At 38.6% G+C, this 20,981-nt stretch overlaps 1 protein-coding gene across 2 annotated transcripts in view; it reads right to left on the bottom strand.

Annotated features, from left to right (window-relative positions):
- Positions 1-5,182: 5,182 nt before the first annotated feature.
- BMPR1A (bone morphogenetic protein receptor type 1A) overlaps positions 5,183-20,981 on the bottom strand; it is a 137,693-nt gene continuing 121,894 nt past the window's right edge. For both annotated transcript variants that reach the window (XM_058696913.1, XM_058696914.1), the window contains exons 8-13: positions 18,781-18,925; positions 14,240-14,432; positions 12,435-12,732; positions 10,118-10,293; positions 8,989-9,119; positions 5,183-8,904 (exon numbers count right to left, since the gene is read on the bottom strand). In XM_058696913.1, coding sequence (XP_058552896.1) covers positions 8,779-8,904; positions 8,989-9,119; positions 10,118-10,293; positions 12,435-12,732; positions 14,240-14,432; positions 18,781-18,925 — 1,069 coding nt within the window. In that variant the 3' untranslated portion in view covers positions 5,183-8,778. The remainder of the gene's footprint in view (positions 8,905-8,988; positions 9,120-10,117; positions 10,294-12,434; positions 12,733-14,239; positions 14,433-18,780; positions 18,926-20,981) is intronic.

Here is a 20,981-nt window from a genome sequence, read left to right as displayed (position 1 = left end):
CAGCTCTGGTCTGAGCAGCGTTTCTCCATCCTCCATCAAGAAAGCTCCCCCAAACCTGGCCTAACAGTGACAAAACTTGCTGAGGGGTGGTGGGGGTGGGGGGCGAGCTAAATGTGGAGTGGGAAAAGCCTGAATCCTCTTGAGTAGGCGAAAAGAAAGTATCACTTCTTTTTTTAAATTTTATTTTGAGGGGAGGAGGGGCAGAGAGAGAGAAAGAGAGAGCATGAGTGGGGGAAGGGCGGGGGGTGGGGTGGGTGGAGAGAGAGAATCCCAAGCAGGCTCGTCACTGTCAGTGTAGAGCCCGATGCAGGGCTGAAACCCATGAACTGTGAGATCATGACCTGATCTGAAATCAAGAGTCAGACACTCAACCGACTCAGAAAGGATCCTCAGGTGCCTCAGAAAGGATCATTTCTCAATTTTTGCTCTAACAAACAACTATTACCCCATCACTTCCTGATAAAAACAGGAAGCTGAGGAACACTGAACTGACGTGAGTAGGGGTTCAGTAACACAAAGATTAGCAACTACACCAAAGTGCTAAATATTTGTGGAAAACTAACATCATGAACAAGAGAATACAAAACTGAAAATCTTATTTGCCATTCAGATTCTGGTTTCTAAATACCATCCTCTCTAAAAGGAATCAGAGTGCCTGGGAGCATGGCTGACCCCATGGCTGGGGCAGGTACAGTACCAGATGACCCTGGAACATCTTTTCAGCCCCTCAAAAGGTAAGAAGTGCTCAAAAAAAGATGGGCATGTGGAAAAAGCCTCAAGAGCCAACTTGAATTTCCAGGGGTCAAGTCTGAATCAACTTGAGCATCAAAACAAATAATGACCTCATAGACTATAACTCATTGTATAAAATAAGAATCCATGAGTTCCTACTGATAATAAAAAATAAACAAGGGAAGCTAGACCTCTTCCTTACAGAATGCCAATTAATAAACGTAAATGTAATAATGCAAGCAAAAGTCACTATTTTGTAACCACTGATTCACACTGGAATTACCAATGGCTGGAACAGTCTCAAATTATCTCCATAGCATAGTAATTACAAAGGGAAAACAACCAACTGTGCAGTGAAGACAGTAGGCATCGCCTCGAGTAAGGGATCAACAATGACATTATCGATAATGGCCTCCCAGTGGGACACAAATATGTCCACAAACCCTCTGGCCTTTTTACTCTAGAAAATGTATCACAGAAGACAGAAACTGGAGAACTGTTTCAGACTGAAGAGTAAGGAGACAACTAAATGCAATGCGACAGATTCTGGGCCCTGAAAGTGTGCTCTCGAGGACTTTATTAGAATAAACTGGCAAAGGTCTGCAGGTTACAGTATTGCTGATGATTATAGTGTCAATGTCAACTTTCTTTATTTTGAAAACTGTACCTGATGGTTATGTAATAGAATATCCCTGAAATACTGAAAGAAACATGAGCTCTGTAATTTAATCCAAATAGTTCAGAAAAGGTGTATGTATGTATGTATGTATGCACGCACGTGTGCACAAACATTCTAAGACAAGCCTTTATGCCTGTACACACACACACACAGACTGATAAGGCAATTGTGGCAAAAAGTAGTAGTAGTTTATGAATCTGGGTGAAGCGTAAATGGCATTCTTTATACTATTTTTACAACTTTTCTGGAATTTTGAAGTTATTTCAAAAAAAGCTAAAATCAAATTTGGTGGAGGGGCACCTGAGTGGCTCAGTGGGTAAAACATCTGACTCCTGATTTCTGCTCAGGTCACGATCTCACAGTTCATTAGATCAAGCCTCGTGTTGGGCTCTGCACCAACAGAGTGGAGCCTGCTTGGGATCTCTCTCCTTCTCTCTCTCAAAATAAATAGACATTTTAAAAAAAACTTTGGTTTAATAAAACAACTTAGTAGATGGGCTGAAAAGAAGAAGGTAGGAGGGAACAAAGAGACAGACTAAGAAATATGGAAGAAACATCCAGGACACCTAATATTTGCCTAATGGGAGTTCTAGAAAGAAAAGTAAAAGAAGGAAAGGGAGGAAATAGTGGAAGTTCTCAGGTTTAAGGAAAGGTTAAAAACATGCAGTTAGTACTAACACAAAGAAATGTATCCAGACATGGCAAGTTTAAACTTCAAAACATCAAAAAACAAAAAAATCCTGTTTCTTGAATGAAATAAATTAAATTACAGTGGACTGAATTAGAAACATCAGACTTCTTACTGGCAGTAGGGATGCTGGAAGTATCTTCAGTTAGATTCTATCTCCAGCCAAAGTCCTAGCCAAGAAGGAAGACAGAACCAAACAATAAGCTTTGATTTTTAAGTGTTTGGTTGAAATGTCTTCCATAACAGTGTTGGTCTTTTATTTTGCCACAGCCTTTCGATCGTCTTTTTGATAGTTTTCAACGCTTACTCGGATTTTAGTCATGCAGCAAGTAGCAGTGAGCAGAGCAGCAGGTGCCCATCACCAACCTCAGTCATCAGCCAATTTTCACTTTGCTTTAAAAACGGCTCCCCTCTCAACGACGAAGGCCTTAGTTCTTTCTTCCTCTAGCTTGAAAATATTTTGAGTATTTCATACTGACCTTTGACTTTCAAATAACGGTAACATTTCAGGTTCCCTGTAGAAGGGATATTTAGAGCACTGAGGTGGAGGTAGGAAGCACTGGGGAAGCTGGAATCACCTTGAACTTCGTTCTGAGCAGACAGGTGGACACTCAGTAAAACTAACTGGACAAAGGCCAGGACTATCCGGTTTAGAGGAGTAACAGGCAGGCCACACATATTCCATCTAAACAGGAGAGTAACAATCTCTACCTCAAAGGGCAATTAGGGATTAACCTTTCAGCCCCAGCCTTGGCTTCGATCTGGAATATTTTTTGGGTGTACCTTTGCACTTGAACTAAGCCTCCTCTTGCTTTCCAGCTTTAGGGGGACTGAGCTCTTAACCTGCTCTTCTGCTCTTAACCTGCTCTTCTGCTCTTAACCTGAGCTCACAGGACTGAACTCCAAGACCAGTGCAGTGCCGCTGCCACTGGGTGGCCTCTGCCTTACACTGCTGGCTGGCTATCTTCGGTGCACCGTGTCTGCTTAGTCACGGCTGGACTGCTCCAAGGGCTGAAGCAAGGCTTTGCAGGAACACGCGTCTAACTTCATACAGTCTAAAGTGCCAGAAATGGTCCTTGTGCTAGCAACAGGCAGATAAATATTTCTCCAAGTGAGCGAAGATTTAATGACTGAATTAGCGTCTGCTTGAAACTACCTACAAGGATTAGATTATTCTGAAAGAATAGTGTCCTCATCCCTTAATGTTTACTCTAATAGTCCTACTACTATTAAAGAAACCTTGGAAATAGTCACTATTCCAACTAATCAGTGAGAGTAACAGATTATGCTGGGAAGGAAAAATGAATATACTGATCCGGGTTTTGAGTCAGCCTTTAACAGATGCAAGGAAAGCTAGCAAGTATTTGATAGGCCCAAGAAATGCCTGATTCTTCTTTCCCAGGCTGCAGGAGAGTGTGTGCTATTGTATCAAGAAAGCATCTTACAGTGGAACGAAATGGGGGTTCCTGTAAGGAATCTAGAATAGGCTATCTCCAACCATGCATCTTTTTTGGCAAGGAGACCATTGACCAGTCCCAAACCTTTTATGATGATTTAACATGTTCAACTGCCTAAGGCACCATAAGGTACATTGAATTTACACACAACTGCCCACAGCTCTGATTGGTGTTGGGAATATATGCAGGAGGGTAAATGAAACTGCTGCAAAACAGGAGAGCTATTGTCCCTCCTTGCATTTCCAGCTTATTTGCTGCAAGCAAGAACACTGTAAAGCCAGATAAATGGATTCCATTACTCTCAATAAAGAAATGAGTTACTGGGGCCACCTAGGTGGCTCAGTCGGTTAAGTGTCTGACTTAGGCTCAGGTCATGATCTCATGGTTTGTGAGTTCAAGCCCCACATTGGGCTCTGTGCTGATAGCTCAGAGCCTGGAGCCTGCTTCGGATTCTGTGTCTCCCTCTCTCTCTGCCCCTGCCCTGCTCGCACTGTTTCGGTCTCTCAAAAAGTGAATAAACGCTAAAAAAAAATAAAAAAAAAAGAAAGAAATGAGTTAAATGGCAACAAACCAGGCACTATGGTAGCAGAGAGAGATGGAAATTGGAAGCAACGTAGCAAGATGACCCTCTCTTGACATGACTAGTATGAGTGTCCACGAGAAACCCTCCGGGCAGAAATATGGCAACATTTAACCAAGAACCTTTGATTTTTTCATCTTAAATATTCCTTTAAAAGTTCATATTCACTAGTCTCACTTTTAGGAATGTAATCTAAGAGAATAAATTCATGATTTAAAAGATTTAGGTATACGGATGTGCAATACATTCGTTGTATTTTTTTTGTTTTTGTTTTTGTTTTTGTTTTTTTTTTTTTATTTTATTTTTGGGACAGAGAGAGACAGAGCATGAACGGGGGAGGGGCAGAGAGAGAGGGAGACACAGAATCGGAAACAGGCTCCAGGCTCCGAGCCATCAGCCCAGAACCCGACGCGGGGCTCGAACTCACGGACCGCGAGATCGTGACCTGGCTGAAGTCGGACGCTTAACCGACTGCGCCACCCAGGCGCCCCTACATTCGTTGTATTTTTGAAAACAATGGAAATAACCCAAATATTCAACAGGGAATTACAAAAATAAATTATTCCATCTACTTGTTGGAATATTATGTATTCAACTTTTTTTTTAAGTTGTTTCGATGGATATTAATGACATACTATGGTCTTAATTTTGTAGAAAGTATGCAGTAGAAAAGAGTGAAAGGCAACATCCAAAAGTGAATAGGGGTAACATGTGGCAGAATTGCGAGTGATTTTATTTGCTTCTTTATGCTTTTCTATGTTTTCCAAAGTTTCTGCAATGAGTGCATAGTTTTAGAATTAGAAAAAAAGTTTTTTTAGAGGGAAACAACCCTTCATTGTAATAGGTTTGTAACTTCTCTATCTACATGAAGGAAAGAGTGTGTGGTCACTTACCTGCTGTGTGTCCCACACTGGATTTCCGGTAGCTGAAATGCACATCTCAGAGACATGTGTACATACACTAACTTGCTATAAAATCTCACCAGACATGTGACTTTTGACACACAATACCGTCCGAGCAGAGTATCACAAAACACATCACTAAAGTATACTAAAATAAGGTTATTTACTTAAAAATGATACATTGGATGTAATCTATATATAGAACAAAGCAATTAATGGTAAACTTAATAAGGCACCTTTTAAACCAGATGCTGTACAAAATACATTTAGTGTGTTACATATCAAAGATGAATCTATATTTTTGGTGTTTTACAATTGCATAATAAAACTGCTTGTTTTTAACCCTTCTTTTGATGTCTATGTACAACTTCCCTAATTAAGCTATAATGATATTTTCATTTATACAGTATATATACTACATTTTAGTTTTTAAATGGGCAAGGACAATGGTCACTAAAAGAGCTTAAATAATTCCACTGAAAGCATAGTACAGAGCACAAGCTAAAATTACAGTAATAGATTTACTCCTTTGCAAAAGCAGTATTCACATACTTTCCTTATGGGATGATCATCACACGTGGCTTCACGTGCTGCCAGCCGGAGATTTAATTTGGTGTTTATGCACAAGTCAGCTCTGTGCGGTTTTCCACTGTAACTCTCATAACAGCACTGAGGCAATATGATGAACTGCTACCCTATTTTAACACCTGACCCAAGCAAGTAATAAATACCACCCCTTTCGACAGTACAAGAGCTACAACAATCTTTTTTAGAAAATCAATTAGTATTTCTCCTGTTGAGGTTAATTTAGGTATTTGGAACATTTCCAAACAACGTGTATGAAAAGAAACATAAGTGACTTAATTTATAACATCTTGCCTGGAATAAATAATTCAATATCGAATTTGATCTTGGGCCAGTTTAAGAGATACATGATTTTTTAAAAGTTGTATTACATTTTTGTCCTAAATAGAAGTAAAACGCATGAAAGAAAAAGGTACTGAGTATTTTTAGACTGCATAAATAAAAAATCGGGCACGTTTTGTAAAACATAATTTTCAAAAGCTATAGGCCATTCTCTAAGTTTAGGGACACTTCTAATGTTGACCGAAATATCTTTTGTGAAGACATTTCCAGAGAAACTAGATTCAAGCTAAATTGTAAGCGGGGCCAAATAATGGCTCCTGGGGTTTTACAAATTATTAACTATATAGTACTATGTAATACTTCCTCTTAGTCTTTAAATATTTCACTTACTGGATGAACTTAGAAATTTAACAGTGAGAGTAGGAAGGAGAGAAGAAAATAAGTTTCATGCATATTTTTTGGACTTTAGTATTTCAAATATGGCATCATTTGCTTTCTAAAGAACATGCTATCTTAGAAAATATTTTAACTGAACAAGCCGCTGCAGTTAATTCTTGATACCACTTTTCATAGATCTATTTATTAAAAAAAAATCATTATAGTGGTCTTCTACTTATATACTATCTGTAATTGTCTGCTCTCACACACTATTTTAACATTACTAAGAATAGAGTTTGCCTTTCTTTACATACTTTGTTATTAAGATGACAAATAATTTCCAAGATCTATAGTTTATCCAATAAAAAATAAAGCAACCTTAGATTATGATCAGAGCTCAGAATTGTTCTTAAATCACATGGCAGCATGGATTAGAATCTGTCAGTACAGACACAGGGAGAACATTCTGAAAGAGCACGTTATTGTATACTATCAATATATACATTTACTGATTTTGATGAACACTTCAAGCTTTAATTATGTTAGATGAAAACTACTAAGCTTAGTCAAAACTATTCAAGAAAATCTCAAATTTGTGAAGTTTCATGTATAAATAAGTAAGAGTTTCATCCTTAAACGCCAGCCAGATTTTTAGTAATGGATGGATACGTGCTCTGATTCCTCCCCTTTAAAGGTTTTTAACTATGTTGTGATATAATCACATTTATTTTATGTTACATTCAAAAAAAAAACTATTCACTTTATGCACCCGTGAGCTGTTTGTTCAGGATAAGATATTAACAGGAAAAAGGCATTACAGAAGTGTAAGTTTAAGTAAATCAGAATTATTCCTTGGGATAACAAGGCATGCATAAAATATGTCGCATTGTACGGAATAATAGCTCTATGGAATAGACACAGGTAATGGCTACAGACATTTCATAGTCTATAGTCATATCACTAGATACTGAGCTTTTTTTGCCTGACTCTTCATTGTCATCACAAGTTATGGAACAGAAATCATAAAACCAAAAGTCTCAAATGATTTAAATGCCCAAAATAGTTGTTGGTAAGTTTCTATCAGCCCTGAAATAGAAACTTCTAATTGGAGGATCCCTTCACAAAGAAAACATGAGATGACAGCATCTTATTGAAAGTCTATGCCTGAAATAACAAAGTCCTAGATTTGATATATGCTTTTGAATGCATTAATTCTGAAAATTTATATGTAGTTCTACTTTATAACTTCTTTTTTTTCTGATGATCTCTTAATTTTTTTCCCTTAAGAATGGGATATGAGGTACACAGGAGCTGGTTTCTACAGTATACATGTATGTACATATATAAAATATGGTTGTAAAGGAGGTGTTTTGCAAATAAAGCATATTACACACAAAATATAAATAACTTCCCTTTTAAAAGTTACTGAGAATAAAGAATATAGAACATGGTTATAGGCACTTACATTGCTATCAAATGCAGTAATTAGTAGTTCACTTCAATAAGAAGTGTTTTTCTTCAGAAGGTTCATGGCATTGGAAGTTCCAACTTTGGATAAGATGATTCTCAGGACAAAAGTAAGAATTACCAAAAAGAAAAAAAGAAAAGAAAGAGATGGAAAGAAGGGAGGGAGAGGAGGGGAGGGGAGAGGAAGCAGGTGGGGAGGGAGGGAGGAAGAAAAAGATGGTAATGAAAGAAAAACAGACCAAATTTACAGACACTTTAAACTTCTTTTGGCCTTTGTATCAACTTTCATGTTAAAAAATAAAGTTGGCAGAGAAGCTTGCTCACTTGCAAGGTAAATAAATGGCTTTTATGTGATTGGAGAATCTTGGTCAGATAATGCATTTTTAAAGCACAAAACCAACAGCCATCAATATCTTCCTGTGCATCCATAAATTCTTTTCTTCTAATTCGAATGGCAGCAGAAGAATCCTGGTGTGTGTGTGTGTGTGTGTATGTGTGCACGTGCACGTGTGTACACACCACCATCAAAGCATGACAAACTATCATAAACTAAGGAGTATCCCCAACAGATCATAATCCATAGGCTGTTTACAAAGGTGGGATACAAACAGATTAAACTTCCTCAGGTAGAAGGCAAAGTGTGTATTTCTCCATCTCCGCTGAATTCATTTGTCTTCTTAAGGCTTTCACAGAAAGCACCATTTTATGAACAGGGAATTCAGTACCCAGAGTCTGGAGACTTATTAATCAGGATTGAAGTCTTGATGTAGTTCATAAAAACCCAATTAAAAAAAAGGCATCAAAAACCACATTTAAAATAAAGCCGTCCATATATAAAGAACAAAGTGTTTAGAAGTTCCCAGCTTGTATTCTACAGAGTACTGAAAGGTTTAATATTAGCAGCCAGTGAAGGTGTAGTGAGGAAAGAGTCTGAGAACCAAGTTAGCATCCTTATTCTACTCTAATTCCACCCATTCCTTGGGTGAAAACAGTTCCTGCAGTCTAGAATTTCTCCTCAGGACTGTTTATCAAATCTTTACATCCTGGGATTCAACCATCTTGGCAAGTGTCTTCTTGATTCTCAGAGCTGTAAGTCTGGAGGCTGGATTATGGGCCCAGCATTCTGACATGAGCTTCAAAACTGCTCGTAGACACTGAAAAGTAAAGAGAATGTGGTGAGCACATGAAGATCTTTGACGACACTTACCAACCACTTCAGGGGACGGAGCTCTGCTTACTTCATCACTGTTCCATCGATTGGACACAATTGGCCGCAAACGTTTGACACACACAACCTCACGCATATCTTCGTATGATGGATCATTGGGTACCATATTGTAATAAGGCAACTGGTACTCTTCTACTATCCCTGTAGGGAGTGAGAAAACACAGTGGGCACAAAAAATGTCAACCTACTCAGCACCTCTTACTCAACTATGGGAGTTAAAACAGATTCCTACACAAAGAAGAAAAGAATTAGAGTAACTGATTCACTTTTAACAGTAAATGTATGTTCTTCTCTTTTTCATGCCTAATTATTTTCTCTACCTCCATCAGGGTAGGGTCCTATGAAACTTATGGACTTAGCTATGTATATCCCTTAAAAAAAGTAAGGTAAATGCTCATTTACCTTTTTAGTCTAATTATTTACATACATATTTGTTCTTACTAATGAATACAGTTTTTATTTTTTGTTCTACAGCAGAAAGACAACATGATTTGTGGGGAATAGTGAACATGGCAGGCCTGAAACTGCTGTCCTGAAAAGGCCTGCATAGAGGGCTGGCGCTGGGCCAGTGTCTGGGAACTTGCCAGGTAAACAGTCCCCTACACGCATATAAAACTTCTCCTAAGTGATAAGGTCGCTCACTGTGCCTAGACGGTTTGTGCAAATATGGTTTATGCTGAACAGCTGTTCTCGTTCTAGGAGTTTGGAATTCTGGTCCTTGCTAGGTGGAGGGTGCCCATGTAACCTGGCTCTAAAAATATCTTTGGGTACTAGGTCTCTCATGAAGTTTCCTAGATGACAATATTTCACAAGTGTCCTAACTCACTGCTGGAGGGATTAAGCACATCCTGTGTGACTCCACTGGGAGAGGGCTTCTGGAGGCTTGTGCCCAATTTCCTCTGAACTTTGCTCCGTGCACTTTTCCCTTGGCTGACTTTATCTGTATTCTTTCACTGTAATAAATCTTAGCTGTGAGGACAACTATATGCTGAGTCCTGTGAGTCCTTGCAGTGAAATCACAAAATGTGGCAGTGGCCTTGATCCCCAACATATATGACATCTAAGTTATATAAATGGAGCTGTTGCTTTTTCAATAATGAGGATATAAACATAACTGGAAACACACTAACTAGTCTTACCTCCTGTGATACAACGACGAGCCATTTCCCAAATGATCAGGCCAAAGCTATAGATGTCGGCCATTATGTAGGGTTGGAAATGGTTTTTATTCAAGCTTTCATCCAGCACTTCCGGAGCCATGTAGCGTTTGGTGCCCACCCTGGTATTCAAGGGCACGTCAACTTCATTTGTGTCACTGAAACAGAGACAATGTTCAGGTTGAGGGTCAGGAACAAAACAGTTTATCTACATGTGTACACACACACACACACACACCCCATACATAAATATGTAAAAAATAAAATTAAAACAAAACCTATCTACCTACCTACTTAATATCTCCACATTCCCTTAACAGAATTCCTTGGGGCCACATAGACTTTAAAAGTTAGCATTTTCCAGATTTTAGAACAGTAACATACCCCTTAAATATGTTACATATCAAGTCAAGTTTTGTCACCAAACAAGTTTAGTGCCTCTTCAAGAAAAACGACAGTACTGAATATAAGAAAAAGTGGTAGATAATTATATCCCAGAATAAGTGAATATGAAACTAAACTGAGAGGAATCATTTGTTTTTACCATTCCCACATGATAAACTCAGTCTTTGTGACACAGGATTACATTTTCTTCTTCTTTATGGATCCAATCCACTTAGTTCTGTTGTGAGTAATGTTTACATAATCATATTGACAATCAGTAATAAATGATGTTTATTGGTTTTTCAAATCTTGGACTACATTTTAGAGTTGGAAGACATGAATGCTTTGTTGCTCAGGCCCCCAATTCTGGCAGGTTCTGGAAACTACTCTGAAGCTGAGATTAATATAATGTATTTTAGGTTTTCTTTTTTTTTTCTTTTTTATTTTTTTTACATTTATTTATTTTTGAGAGAATCCAAAGTAAGCTCCAGGCTCCGAGCTGTTGGCACAGAGCCCGATGCAGGGCTCAAACTCACAAACCATAAGATCATGACCTGAGCCAAAGATGGACGCTTAACCGGACTGAGCCACCCATGAGCCCCTATTTTAGGTTTTCTTAAACAGCACCTAATGAATAGTTGAGCCAATGAACACTACAATGGCAAAGAACAACAAAAGGATCAGAAGACTGTAACCACTAGGGAAGAAGATTTCAATTTTAATATTAATTTATTACAGACGGACAGATGGAGTACTTTTATTTTATAACCTGAAAGGAATTCTGAAATGTAAATTGCCTGCTGTTTCCTAGAGTTATAACAATATGAAAATAGTTTCAATGGTTTCCTAAAAATTTGGTAATTCTATTTAAAAAATACTGACAATTTCAAATGGTGATGGAGAACGGTATACTGATGTGGGAGTGTAAAGCAACGCACGGCCCCTGAAGGGGCAGCCTGCAATCACACTATCCTTTGATAGGCACCTACTCTTTGTTTAGCCTCCTCTCCAGGAATCCACCAGAAACAAATACTTGTACAAGTGTTCGAGGATATTATAAATGGGTAAAATACAATGTTTATTAAAGTATTTTTTAAAAAATAATAAAATACAGACAACTTTGATGCCCATCAGTTAGGTCATAGATGAAATAAACTATACTACATCTATATAACGGAAAACTTTGTATCAGCACTGTGAAAAAGAATGAAGCAGGGGTGCCTGCCTGGACGGTTCAGTTGGTTAAGCATCTCTTGGTTTCAGCTCAGGTCATGATCTCACAGTTCATGAGTTAGAGTCCCACACTGGTTCCACGCTGACCGTGTGGAGCCTGCTTTGAATTCTCTCTCCAGCCCCCTGCCCTTCCTCCACAAGTGTGTGCATGCTCCCTCTCAAAATAAATAAATAAACTTAAAAAAAATGAAGTAGAGCTACATAAACTGAAATAGAATGATGTCTAAAACAATAAAAAGCAGGAAATCAAGAATTATGTACGGTAGGATGCAATTTTTGTAAAAAAACAACAGAAAAACAAAACACCAAGACCAAAAAATCCCCACTATTTCTTTAGAGAAGTAAGTACAAATACGTGTTTGGAATTCCACTATCCTGAATCCAAACAGGCAAATATCTTTTGGAGATTAAAATGACTTCAAAGCAGGGGCGCCTGGGTGGCTCAGTCGGTTGAGCGTCCGACTTCAGCTCAGGTCACGATCTCACGGTTCGGGAGTTCGAGCCCCGCGTCAGGCTCTGGGCTGATGGCTCAGAGCCTGGAGCCTGCTTCCGATTCTGTATCTCCCTCTCTCTCTGCCCCTCCCCCATCCATGCTCTGTCTCTCTCTGTCTCAAAAATAAATAAACATTAAAAAGATCTAAAAAAAAAAAAAATGACTTCAAAGCAGCAAAGAACCACTTACCTATTGAATTTAACAGCAAGGCCCAGGTCAGCAATACAGCAACTTCCATTTTTCTTAATGAGGATGTTTTTGCTTTTTAGGTCTCGATGAGCAATTGCAGGCTTTCCTTGGGTGCCATAAATTTCTGTGTGGAGGTGGCACAGACCACAGGCAGCTGAATAAGCCAACTTGAGCAGGGCTCTGGTGTCTAGTGTGGCACATTTCAGGAAATCATAGAGAGATCCGTTTTCATGGTAATCAGTAATCAAATAGAGCTGAGTCCAGGAGCCTGTACCTTTAATGTCTGCTGCTATAAAACCTGTTCAATTGATGAGTTTAAAAGGTTAGTTATCGGAGGTGTGTAGGAAGAATAATGAATGTTCATTCAGGATACAGAGAATAACCTAGGCATCATGTACAGATAAAAATTTAATTTGCCTAACAAAATCTCTTGAATGTGTTACCAATTTTTTCCTGCCATTTATATGCACACCTCTACAATTCTGTAATACTTTTAAAATAATCTTAATGATAATCATGAAAACGACAATTATATCACTAAGAAAAAGATCACATATCAGAAAATAACCTGGGGGGATGTTATCCATATACATGATTCTCTAAGCATGAAGAACTACAAGAAGAAGGAATGTGGAAAAGCTCTGAAATTGAAAAGTGGACACATTACAACAATAAAGTTAAAATGTTCAACTAAGAGTCCGCTCCTAATTAAACCAACTCCCAATTGTCCATCAAGCCTCATCGCATCTGCCTTTCCGTCTGGCTCACTGACAAGCAGGTCCATGATACTAGGCTCCTTTCCTTCTTTTTTCTTGTCCTCTTTCCCTTCAGAAAAAGGTCAGTGAGTGCTGGGTTGAACAGCATTCCCCTCCCCCCCATTTCAACTCATGTCCACTTGGTACCTGTAAATGTGACCTTATTTGGAATACGATCTTTGTAGCTGTAATCAAATTCAGATGCGGTCATATGACATCAGGATGCACCCTAACTTAATGACCAGCATCCTTACAAGAAGAAGGAAATTTGGACAAAGACACACAGGGGAGAAGGCCATATGACAACAAACAGCAAGAGTGTGGTCTCCAAGCCAAGAAATGCCAAAAATTGCTGGCAATCACCAGAAGCTGGGAAGAGACAAGGAAGGGGCCTCTCCCGGAGCCTTCAAAGAACATGGCTCTGCTGACACCCTCGCTTTAAACTTCTGGCTTCCATAACTCTGGGAAATAAATTTCTGTTGTTTTAAGCCACCCAGTTTGTGGTAATTTGTTATGACAGCACTAGGAAACTAATAGTTAAGTGTCTGGAATACTTGTGGCAATGTGCTATGCACTCTCGAAATTAAAGTGTAGGGAAATAGTAGCTGAAAAGTCAGGAAAGCTAAAGGAGTCTATGTACCCTACTGATCAGATCATACCTAAATTATTTTTCTACTTTGTAAATGAAGGTGGGGGGTAGTTTAATTTACAAAAGGCAAAAAGGTACATACAGTTAAAGTTATACTAGAAAACTGCTTAAATTACCTTTCAAAAACTTGGGTTTTGTTACTGTATGAGTAAGTCCAATAAACTAACACTACTTCCAATTTGAAACTCACTCTTGTTTTCTTAGTTGGACAGTAAATAAAGTGGTTGGTGGGCATTCAGGATTGGTTTGTATTTAAACTGTTGTATTCTCCTGGGTCTCCTTCAGCCAAACACACATAAGCGAATTCATGTATGTTTTCAAAGCCCATGTGGCAGGGTTCTATCTGCACCCCACTAACCGTGTCAGAGTATAGAATCGACTGAAACCGAACGTGTACCCACCAAGTATGTTTTCATGGCGCATCAGCACTGTCTGATAGATTTCCGTTTCTCGAAACCAGCTAGCTTCTTCAGTGGTGAAAAATACTTTGACTGCCACTTTTTCACCACGCCATTTACCCATCCATACTTCTCCATATCGGCCTTTACCGACTTGCCGGACCATCTGAATCTGTTTGGCAATAGTTCGCTGCACCTTCATAGAAAAAGGTAAAATGTTTGCTAAGACTGAGAAAGTGGTCTGATGGCCCATCCCAACAAAAAGGATGGGATGTACGACCAGTCAATAGCCCTGTTAGAATTTATAACATATTTAGAAGTAGATGAAACAATGCACAACATACTTTGTGAAATCACACACTAACGGATTGGTCAATGTGGCAGACCATCTGCAAAAATGGTCAAAATAATTCCACTCCTAGTCCACACCCCCTTGGGTAGTCTCCTCCACAGACTCTGGGCATGGCCATGTGACTTGCTCTTGGCAACAGAACAACGTGATACAAGTGGAGACTTGAAAAGTGTCTGTGCTCTGGGGCTCGCCCTTTCTTGCTGAGCTGGGGAACTCTGTGACTGATGAACGATACCACGGGAAGCCCTGGCCATGTCTGGGAGCATCCAGCTCCAGCCGGGCAACTCTAGAGAAGGAACTGTCCAGCAGACCCACAGAATCATGAGGGATAATAAATATTTATTGCTCAAGCCACTAAGCTCGGGGTGCTTTATCATGCAGCAAAATCCAAATGACAGTTACCAATCTTCCACTCAAGTCTGGAAGACCCTACGTGATCTGGCTCCCACCTGACTCTCCAGCCTCATCATCTGCTATAATCACCCACCCACCACCCCTCTTATTCCTCTTATTTCAGCTTTCAGAATTCACTTAAGGGTGTTATTTCTCTGTGGAACACCTTCATAGCACACTTATACCTCGCAGCTGCTACACTTCTCACAATTATAATTTTATTATTATGTATACATGTATTTGTTTGAACTATATTCCCTTCTACTCACAGAATATAGGGATTTGTTTAGGGCAATACCTAAAGTGCAAGTATCTTCATTAATTTTCATTGAATCAAAGATGCACACTGATTGCTACCCTTCATTTTCAGAAGCACTAGTGGTCATTCTAAATTAATAAGAACCCTAAGGTCCACGTTGGAAATGCAGTTAAAATGGACTAGATTTTGTGCATACCTAAACTGACTTAACTTTATGTATCATTTATTACAGAATCCTTTTATAGTTTTTAAAGAAAGTCAGGATTATTGAGGCATAATTTACATACAACAAAATCTACTCTTTTTGAGGACTGTGTTTTGACAAATGTATACAGTAATGCAACCACCAACACCCCAATTAAGATATAGAACGTTCCCAGGACCCAAGAAAGTTCCCTCCTGGCTCTTTAAAGTCAACCCCCCCCCCCCCCCCCCCGCCCCCGGCGCTGGTATCACTGATCTGTTTTCTTTCCCTACAGTTTTGCCTTTTCTAGAATATCACATAAATGAAAACACACAATATGTAGTCTTTTGTCTGGCTTTTTTCACTTAGCATAAAACACTTTGAAATTTATCTGTATTGTTGCTGCCTGTGTCACTAGTTTCTTTTTATGCAAGAGTGGTATTCCACTGTATGAATATACTATGATTTGTCCATTTACCAGCTGATGGATTTGGGGGCTGTTTACAACCCTATGTCTTACAAACAAAGCTGCTGTGAACATTCACATTCAGGTCTTTGTGTGGGCATGTCTGCATATCTCTTTGGTAAATACTTAGTGGAAGAACTTTCACTGTATAGAAAGTATAAACTTGACTTTTCAGTCAACTGTCAACCTGTTTCCCAAAGTGGCTGAAATATTTTCATTCCCATCAGCAATGTATGAGGTATCTAGCTGATCTATATTCTTTTCAGCACTTAATGTTCTCAGCCTTAGTCACACTAGTGGATGTACAGTGTCTTGCTTTAATGTTTAATTTGCATTTGCCTGATGCTGCTGAGCACCTTTTCATGTGCTTCTTTGCCATTCTTTTATCTTCTTTTGGGAAGTATCTGTTCAAAATTTTGTCCATTTTTAAAAACTGGGTAGCCTTATTACTGAATTATAAATGTTCTTTATACATTCTGCAATAGAAATTCTTTCAGATCTGCATTGTCAGTTTGTGACTTATTTTTTCCTTTGTTTAAGTGTCTTCTGAATAGGAAAAGTTTTAAATTTTGAGAAAGCCCAATTCACCGGGGCGCCTGGGTGGCTCAGTAGGTTAAGCATCCAACTCTTGGTTTTGGCTCAGGTCAGGATCTCATGGTTTCGTTGAGTTCAAGCCCCACGTTGGGCTCTGCACTGGCAGCACAGAGTCTGCTTGGGATTCCCTCTCCTCCCCTCTCTCTCTGCCTCTCCCCCACTTGCACTGTCTCGGTCTCTCTCAAAATAAATAAACTTAAAAAAAAAAAGTCCAATGTATCATTTAAAAAAATGATTCATGCCTTTTGTGTGCTAAGAAACCCTTGCTTAACCCAAGGTCACAATGATTTTCTAAAACATTTTCTTTGAAGGGTTTTATACTTCAACTTTTACATTTAGGTCTATGAACCATTTCAAAGTAATTTTGTATTTGGAGATAAGGGTTGAGATATACTTTTTGGCAAACGTATACCCAATCTTCCCTGCACTGTTTGTTGAACAGACTGTCTTCTCCCCCCTGAATTACTCTGGCACCCAATTCGAGTGATATTTGTATCCATTTCTATACTCTCCATTCTCTTCCACTGATATACATACTTATATGTAAGGATCACACTGTGCTGATTATTGTAGCTTTATAGTAAGTACAGAAATCAGGTAGTGAATCTTTATTCTTTTTCCAAATTGCTTTGACTCTTCTACGAGGTCCTTTGCATTTCCGTATAAATGTTAGAATCAGCTTATCAATTTCTAAAAAGTTTGCTCTGATTTCATATTGAATGCAAACTATAAATCAATTTAGGATCATTGAAATTTTAATACTGCATCTACTGATTCACAGACAGGATAGACATCTCCCTTTATTTAGGGTTTTGTTAATTTTTTGGCAATGTTTTCTAATTTTCAGTGCACAGGTCTTATATACATTTTGTTAAGCTTATTCTAAAATATATGATGTCTTTTAAAGCTATTTTAAATGATACTGCTTTAAAATTTTTAATCCCTGGGGTGCCAGGCAGCTCAGTTGGTTGAGTGCCTGACTTCAGCTCAGGTCATGATCTCACAATTCGTGAATTTGAGCCCAGTGTCGGGCTCTGGGCTGACGCTCGGAGCCTGGAGCTGGCTATGGATTCTGTGTCTTCCTCTCTCTCTGCCCCTCCCCTGCTTGCACGCTCTCTCTCTCAAAAATAAACATTAAAATACATTTTTAAAAATAAAACATTAATTCCTAACCACTCGTTGCCAGTGTACCTAAATTCAATGATTCTGTACAGTGACCATATATTCTGCAACCCTGATAAACTCACTTTATGGTACCATCCTTGAGATTTTCTATGTAGATATCATGTGGTCTGCATATGAAGATAGTTTTACTTTTACCTTTCCAATTCAATTACAGAATTCAATAAATTTAAAAATCAGAGATCAATGTATTTAAACAAATGCAATTAAATTAAAAATATATCATGGGGCGCCTGGGTGGCGCAGTCGGTTAAGCGTCCGACTTCAGCCAGGTCACGATCTCGCGGTCCGTGAGTTCGAGCCCCGCGTCAGGCTCTGGGCTGATGGCTCGGAGCCTGGAGCCTGTTTCCGATTCTGTGTCTCCCTCTCTCTCTGCCCCTCCCCCGTTCATGCTCTGTCTCTCTCTGTCCCAAAAATAAATAAAAAACGTTGAAAAAAAAAAAAAATTAAAAAAAAAAAATATATATATATATCTGGATATCTAGTACTTATTAATTTGAAATAAGTTATACTTCTCCCAGCCAATGAGTTTAACCTTAGATGCAAAGAATTTATATCTGATTCCTCTACAAGTTAAAAGCAAAACTTGAGAGTTAACTCTAGCATTTATATAGCGCCTCATGATCACGTTTTCCCCCCTAATTTTGTTTGAGACTCTATCTTAATTGCCTGTTCTATTTTCCTTGTTTCATACTTCTTGTTTTTAACTGATTTCTCCTTGCATTATGGTAGCTATCTTTCTTTTTTAAATTTTTTTTTTTTTCAACGTTTTTTATTTATTTTTGGGACAGAGGGAGACAGAGCATGAACGGGGGAGGGGCAGAGAGAGAGGGAGACACAGAATCGGAAACAGGCTCCAGGCTCCGAGCCATCAGCCCAGAGCCTGACGCGGGGCTCGAACTCATGGACCGCGAGATCGTGACCTGGCTGAAGTCGGACGCTTAACCGACTGCGCCATCCAGGCGCCCCCGGTAGCTATCTTTCTAAATAAGAAGGGAAAAAAATGTGTGTTTAGTAATGTTCCCTACTCTGTAACAAATATGCTGTGTATGATCATATGAGGACAAATTCTGTATCGATAAATGCTTTGTGTTTGTATGACATTTTATCTTACCAATAAGGGTAGTCCAGATCCACTACCAGAACTCTGTGACTGGTCAATAAGATCTTTTAATGATTCTCCAACCGGAATAAATGCTTCATCTTGTTCCAAATCACGATTGTAACGACGTCTGCTTGAGATGCTCTTGCAATAATGTCTTTTGAAAAAGCAAAAAATAAGCTACATTAAAATTCTAAAACTATAAAATTCTAGGGTTAAGAAAAATGTTGAGGTTGTCGACACCATCTTTCCTTTAGATAGGATCACATCCAAATTAGTCTTACAGGATAATATATTCTGTTAAAATAATATCCAGAAATGGAGCTTGTGAAGTAGAGTTCTATATATATGTTAAAATGCAATTTTTTTTCTACTTAAAGAACATCCTTTAACATATTTTGTGGTCCAAATCTGCTGGATATGAATTCCTTCAAGCTTTTGTATGTGTGTCTTTAGTTCACCTTCATTTTTTTGTTGTTTATTTATTTAGAGACAGAGACAGAATCCCAAGCAGGCTCTGCACTGTCAGCACAGAGTCCCACACAGGGCTCGATCTCATGAACCTCGACATCATGACCGGAGCTGAAACCAAGAGTTAGATGCTTAACTGACTGAGCCACCCAGGTACCCCAGTTTACCTTCATTTTTGAAAGTATTTTCTCTGCATACGGAATTCTAGGTTCATGACTTTTTACCCCTTGAGTACTTTACAGATTCTGCTCTATGCACATTGTTTCCCCTGAAAAGTTGGCTAACATCCTTACCCATCTTCCTCTGCACCTAATCTGCCTTTTCTCTGGCTGCAATTAAGATTTTTTTCCTTTATCGCTGGTTTTGAGCTATTTGATAATGATGTGCCTAGGTGTAGATTTCTTTTTGTTGCTTGTACTCTGGCTCTATGGGTTTACAGTTCTAATTAAATTTGAAAAAAATTTGGTCATTATTTTTAAAAATAATTTGCTCTCTCCCCTCTTTTGGGAAGTCCAATTATATATACAGTTGACCACAGAAAAAAACATGGGTTTGAATTGCATGGATCCATTTAAGTGTAGATTTTTTTTCAATACAGCACAGTACTACATATACATGTGTTTTCTTTTCCTCATGATTTTCTTGACACATTTTCTTTTCTTTAGCTTACTCTAAGAATACAACATATAATACACACAACCTAAAAAATATGTGTTAATCAAGTGTTTATGTTATTGAAAAGGCTTCCAGTCAACAGTAGGCTATTAGTAGTTAAGTTTTGGGGGAGTCAGTTATACACAGATTTTGACTGCACAGGGGTTGGTTCCCCAAACCTCTGCACTATTCAACTGTCAACTGTATATACATTAGGTTGCATGAAGTCCCACAGTTCACTGGTGCTCATTTTTTTTTTCATTTTAGTTTTTTTTTTTTTTTTATTTTAGAGAGAGAGAGAGGACATGTGAGGAAGATGGACAGAGGGAGAGAGAGAGAAAAAACCTTAAGCAGGCCAAGCTCAGCCTGATGCGGGGCTTAATCCCATGACCCTGGGATCATGACCCAAGCAAAACCAAGAGTCAGACACCCAACCGACTGAGCTGCCCAGGCGTCCTATCAATTTATTTTTAAAATATGTATTGATGGTTTAGTTTGTTTAGTTTCTCTTGCAGTGTCTTCATGTCTACTCATATTTTCTTCTACAGTACCTAATCTGTCATTAATCTCATCCAGTGTATATTTCATCTCAAGTATTATAGATTTCATTTTCTAAAGTCTGATATGGGTCTCTTTTAGATCTTCCAAGTCTCTATTTCCCTTTTTGAACGTATAAAATACATTTATAATAACTATTTTAATGCCCCTATCCACTAATTCTAAAACTTCGATCAGTTTTCGGTTGGTGTTTTGATTCCTCATTATTGGCTGTATTAGTTGTACACCTGGTAATTGTTGACTAGATGGCAGATACTGTGAATTTTACCTTGTTGGTGCTGGGTGTTTTTATATTCTTCTAAATATTCTTATTTATTATTTATTATTTTAAAGAAAGAGACAGAGAGCATGAATGGGGAAGAGAGACAGAGGAAGACTGACACAGAATCTCAAGCAGTCTCCACACTCAACAAGGACCCCAACGCTGGCCTTGATCCAATGACCCTGGGATCATGACCTGAACCAAAATCAAGAGTCAGAAGAGTCAGTCAGTCAACTGACTGAACTACCCAGGCGCCCCTCTAAATATC

Source organism: Neofelis nebulosa, chromosome 13 (genome assembly GCF_028018385.1).
Source record: "Neofelis nebulosa isolate mNeoNeb1 chromosome 13, mNeoNeb1.pri, whole genome shotgun sequence".
Taxonomy (NCBI): domain Eukaryota; kingdom Metazoa; phylum Chordata; class Mammalia; order Carnivora; family Felidae; genus Neofelis; species Neofelis nebulosa.
The sequence above is the reverse complement of the archived record's forward strand: the minus strand, read 5'-3'. Positions and strand labels throughout refer to the sequence as shown.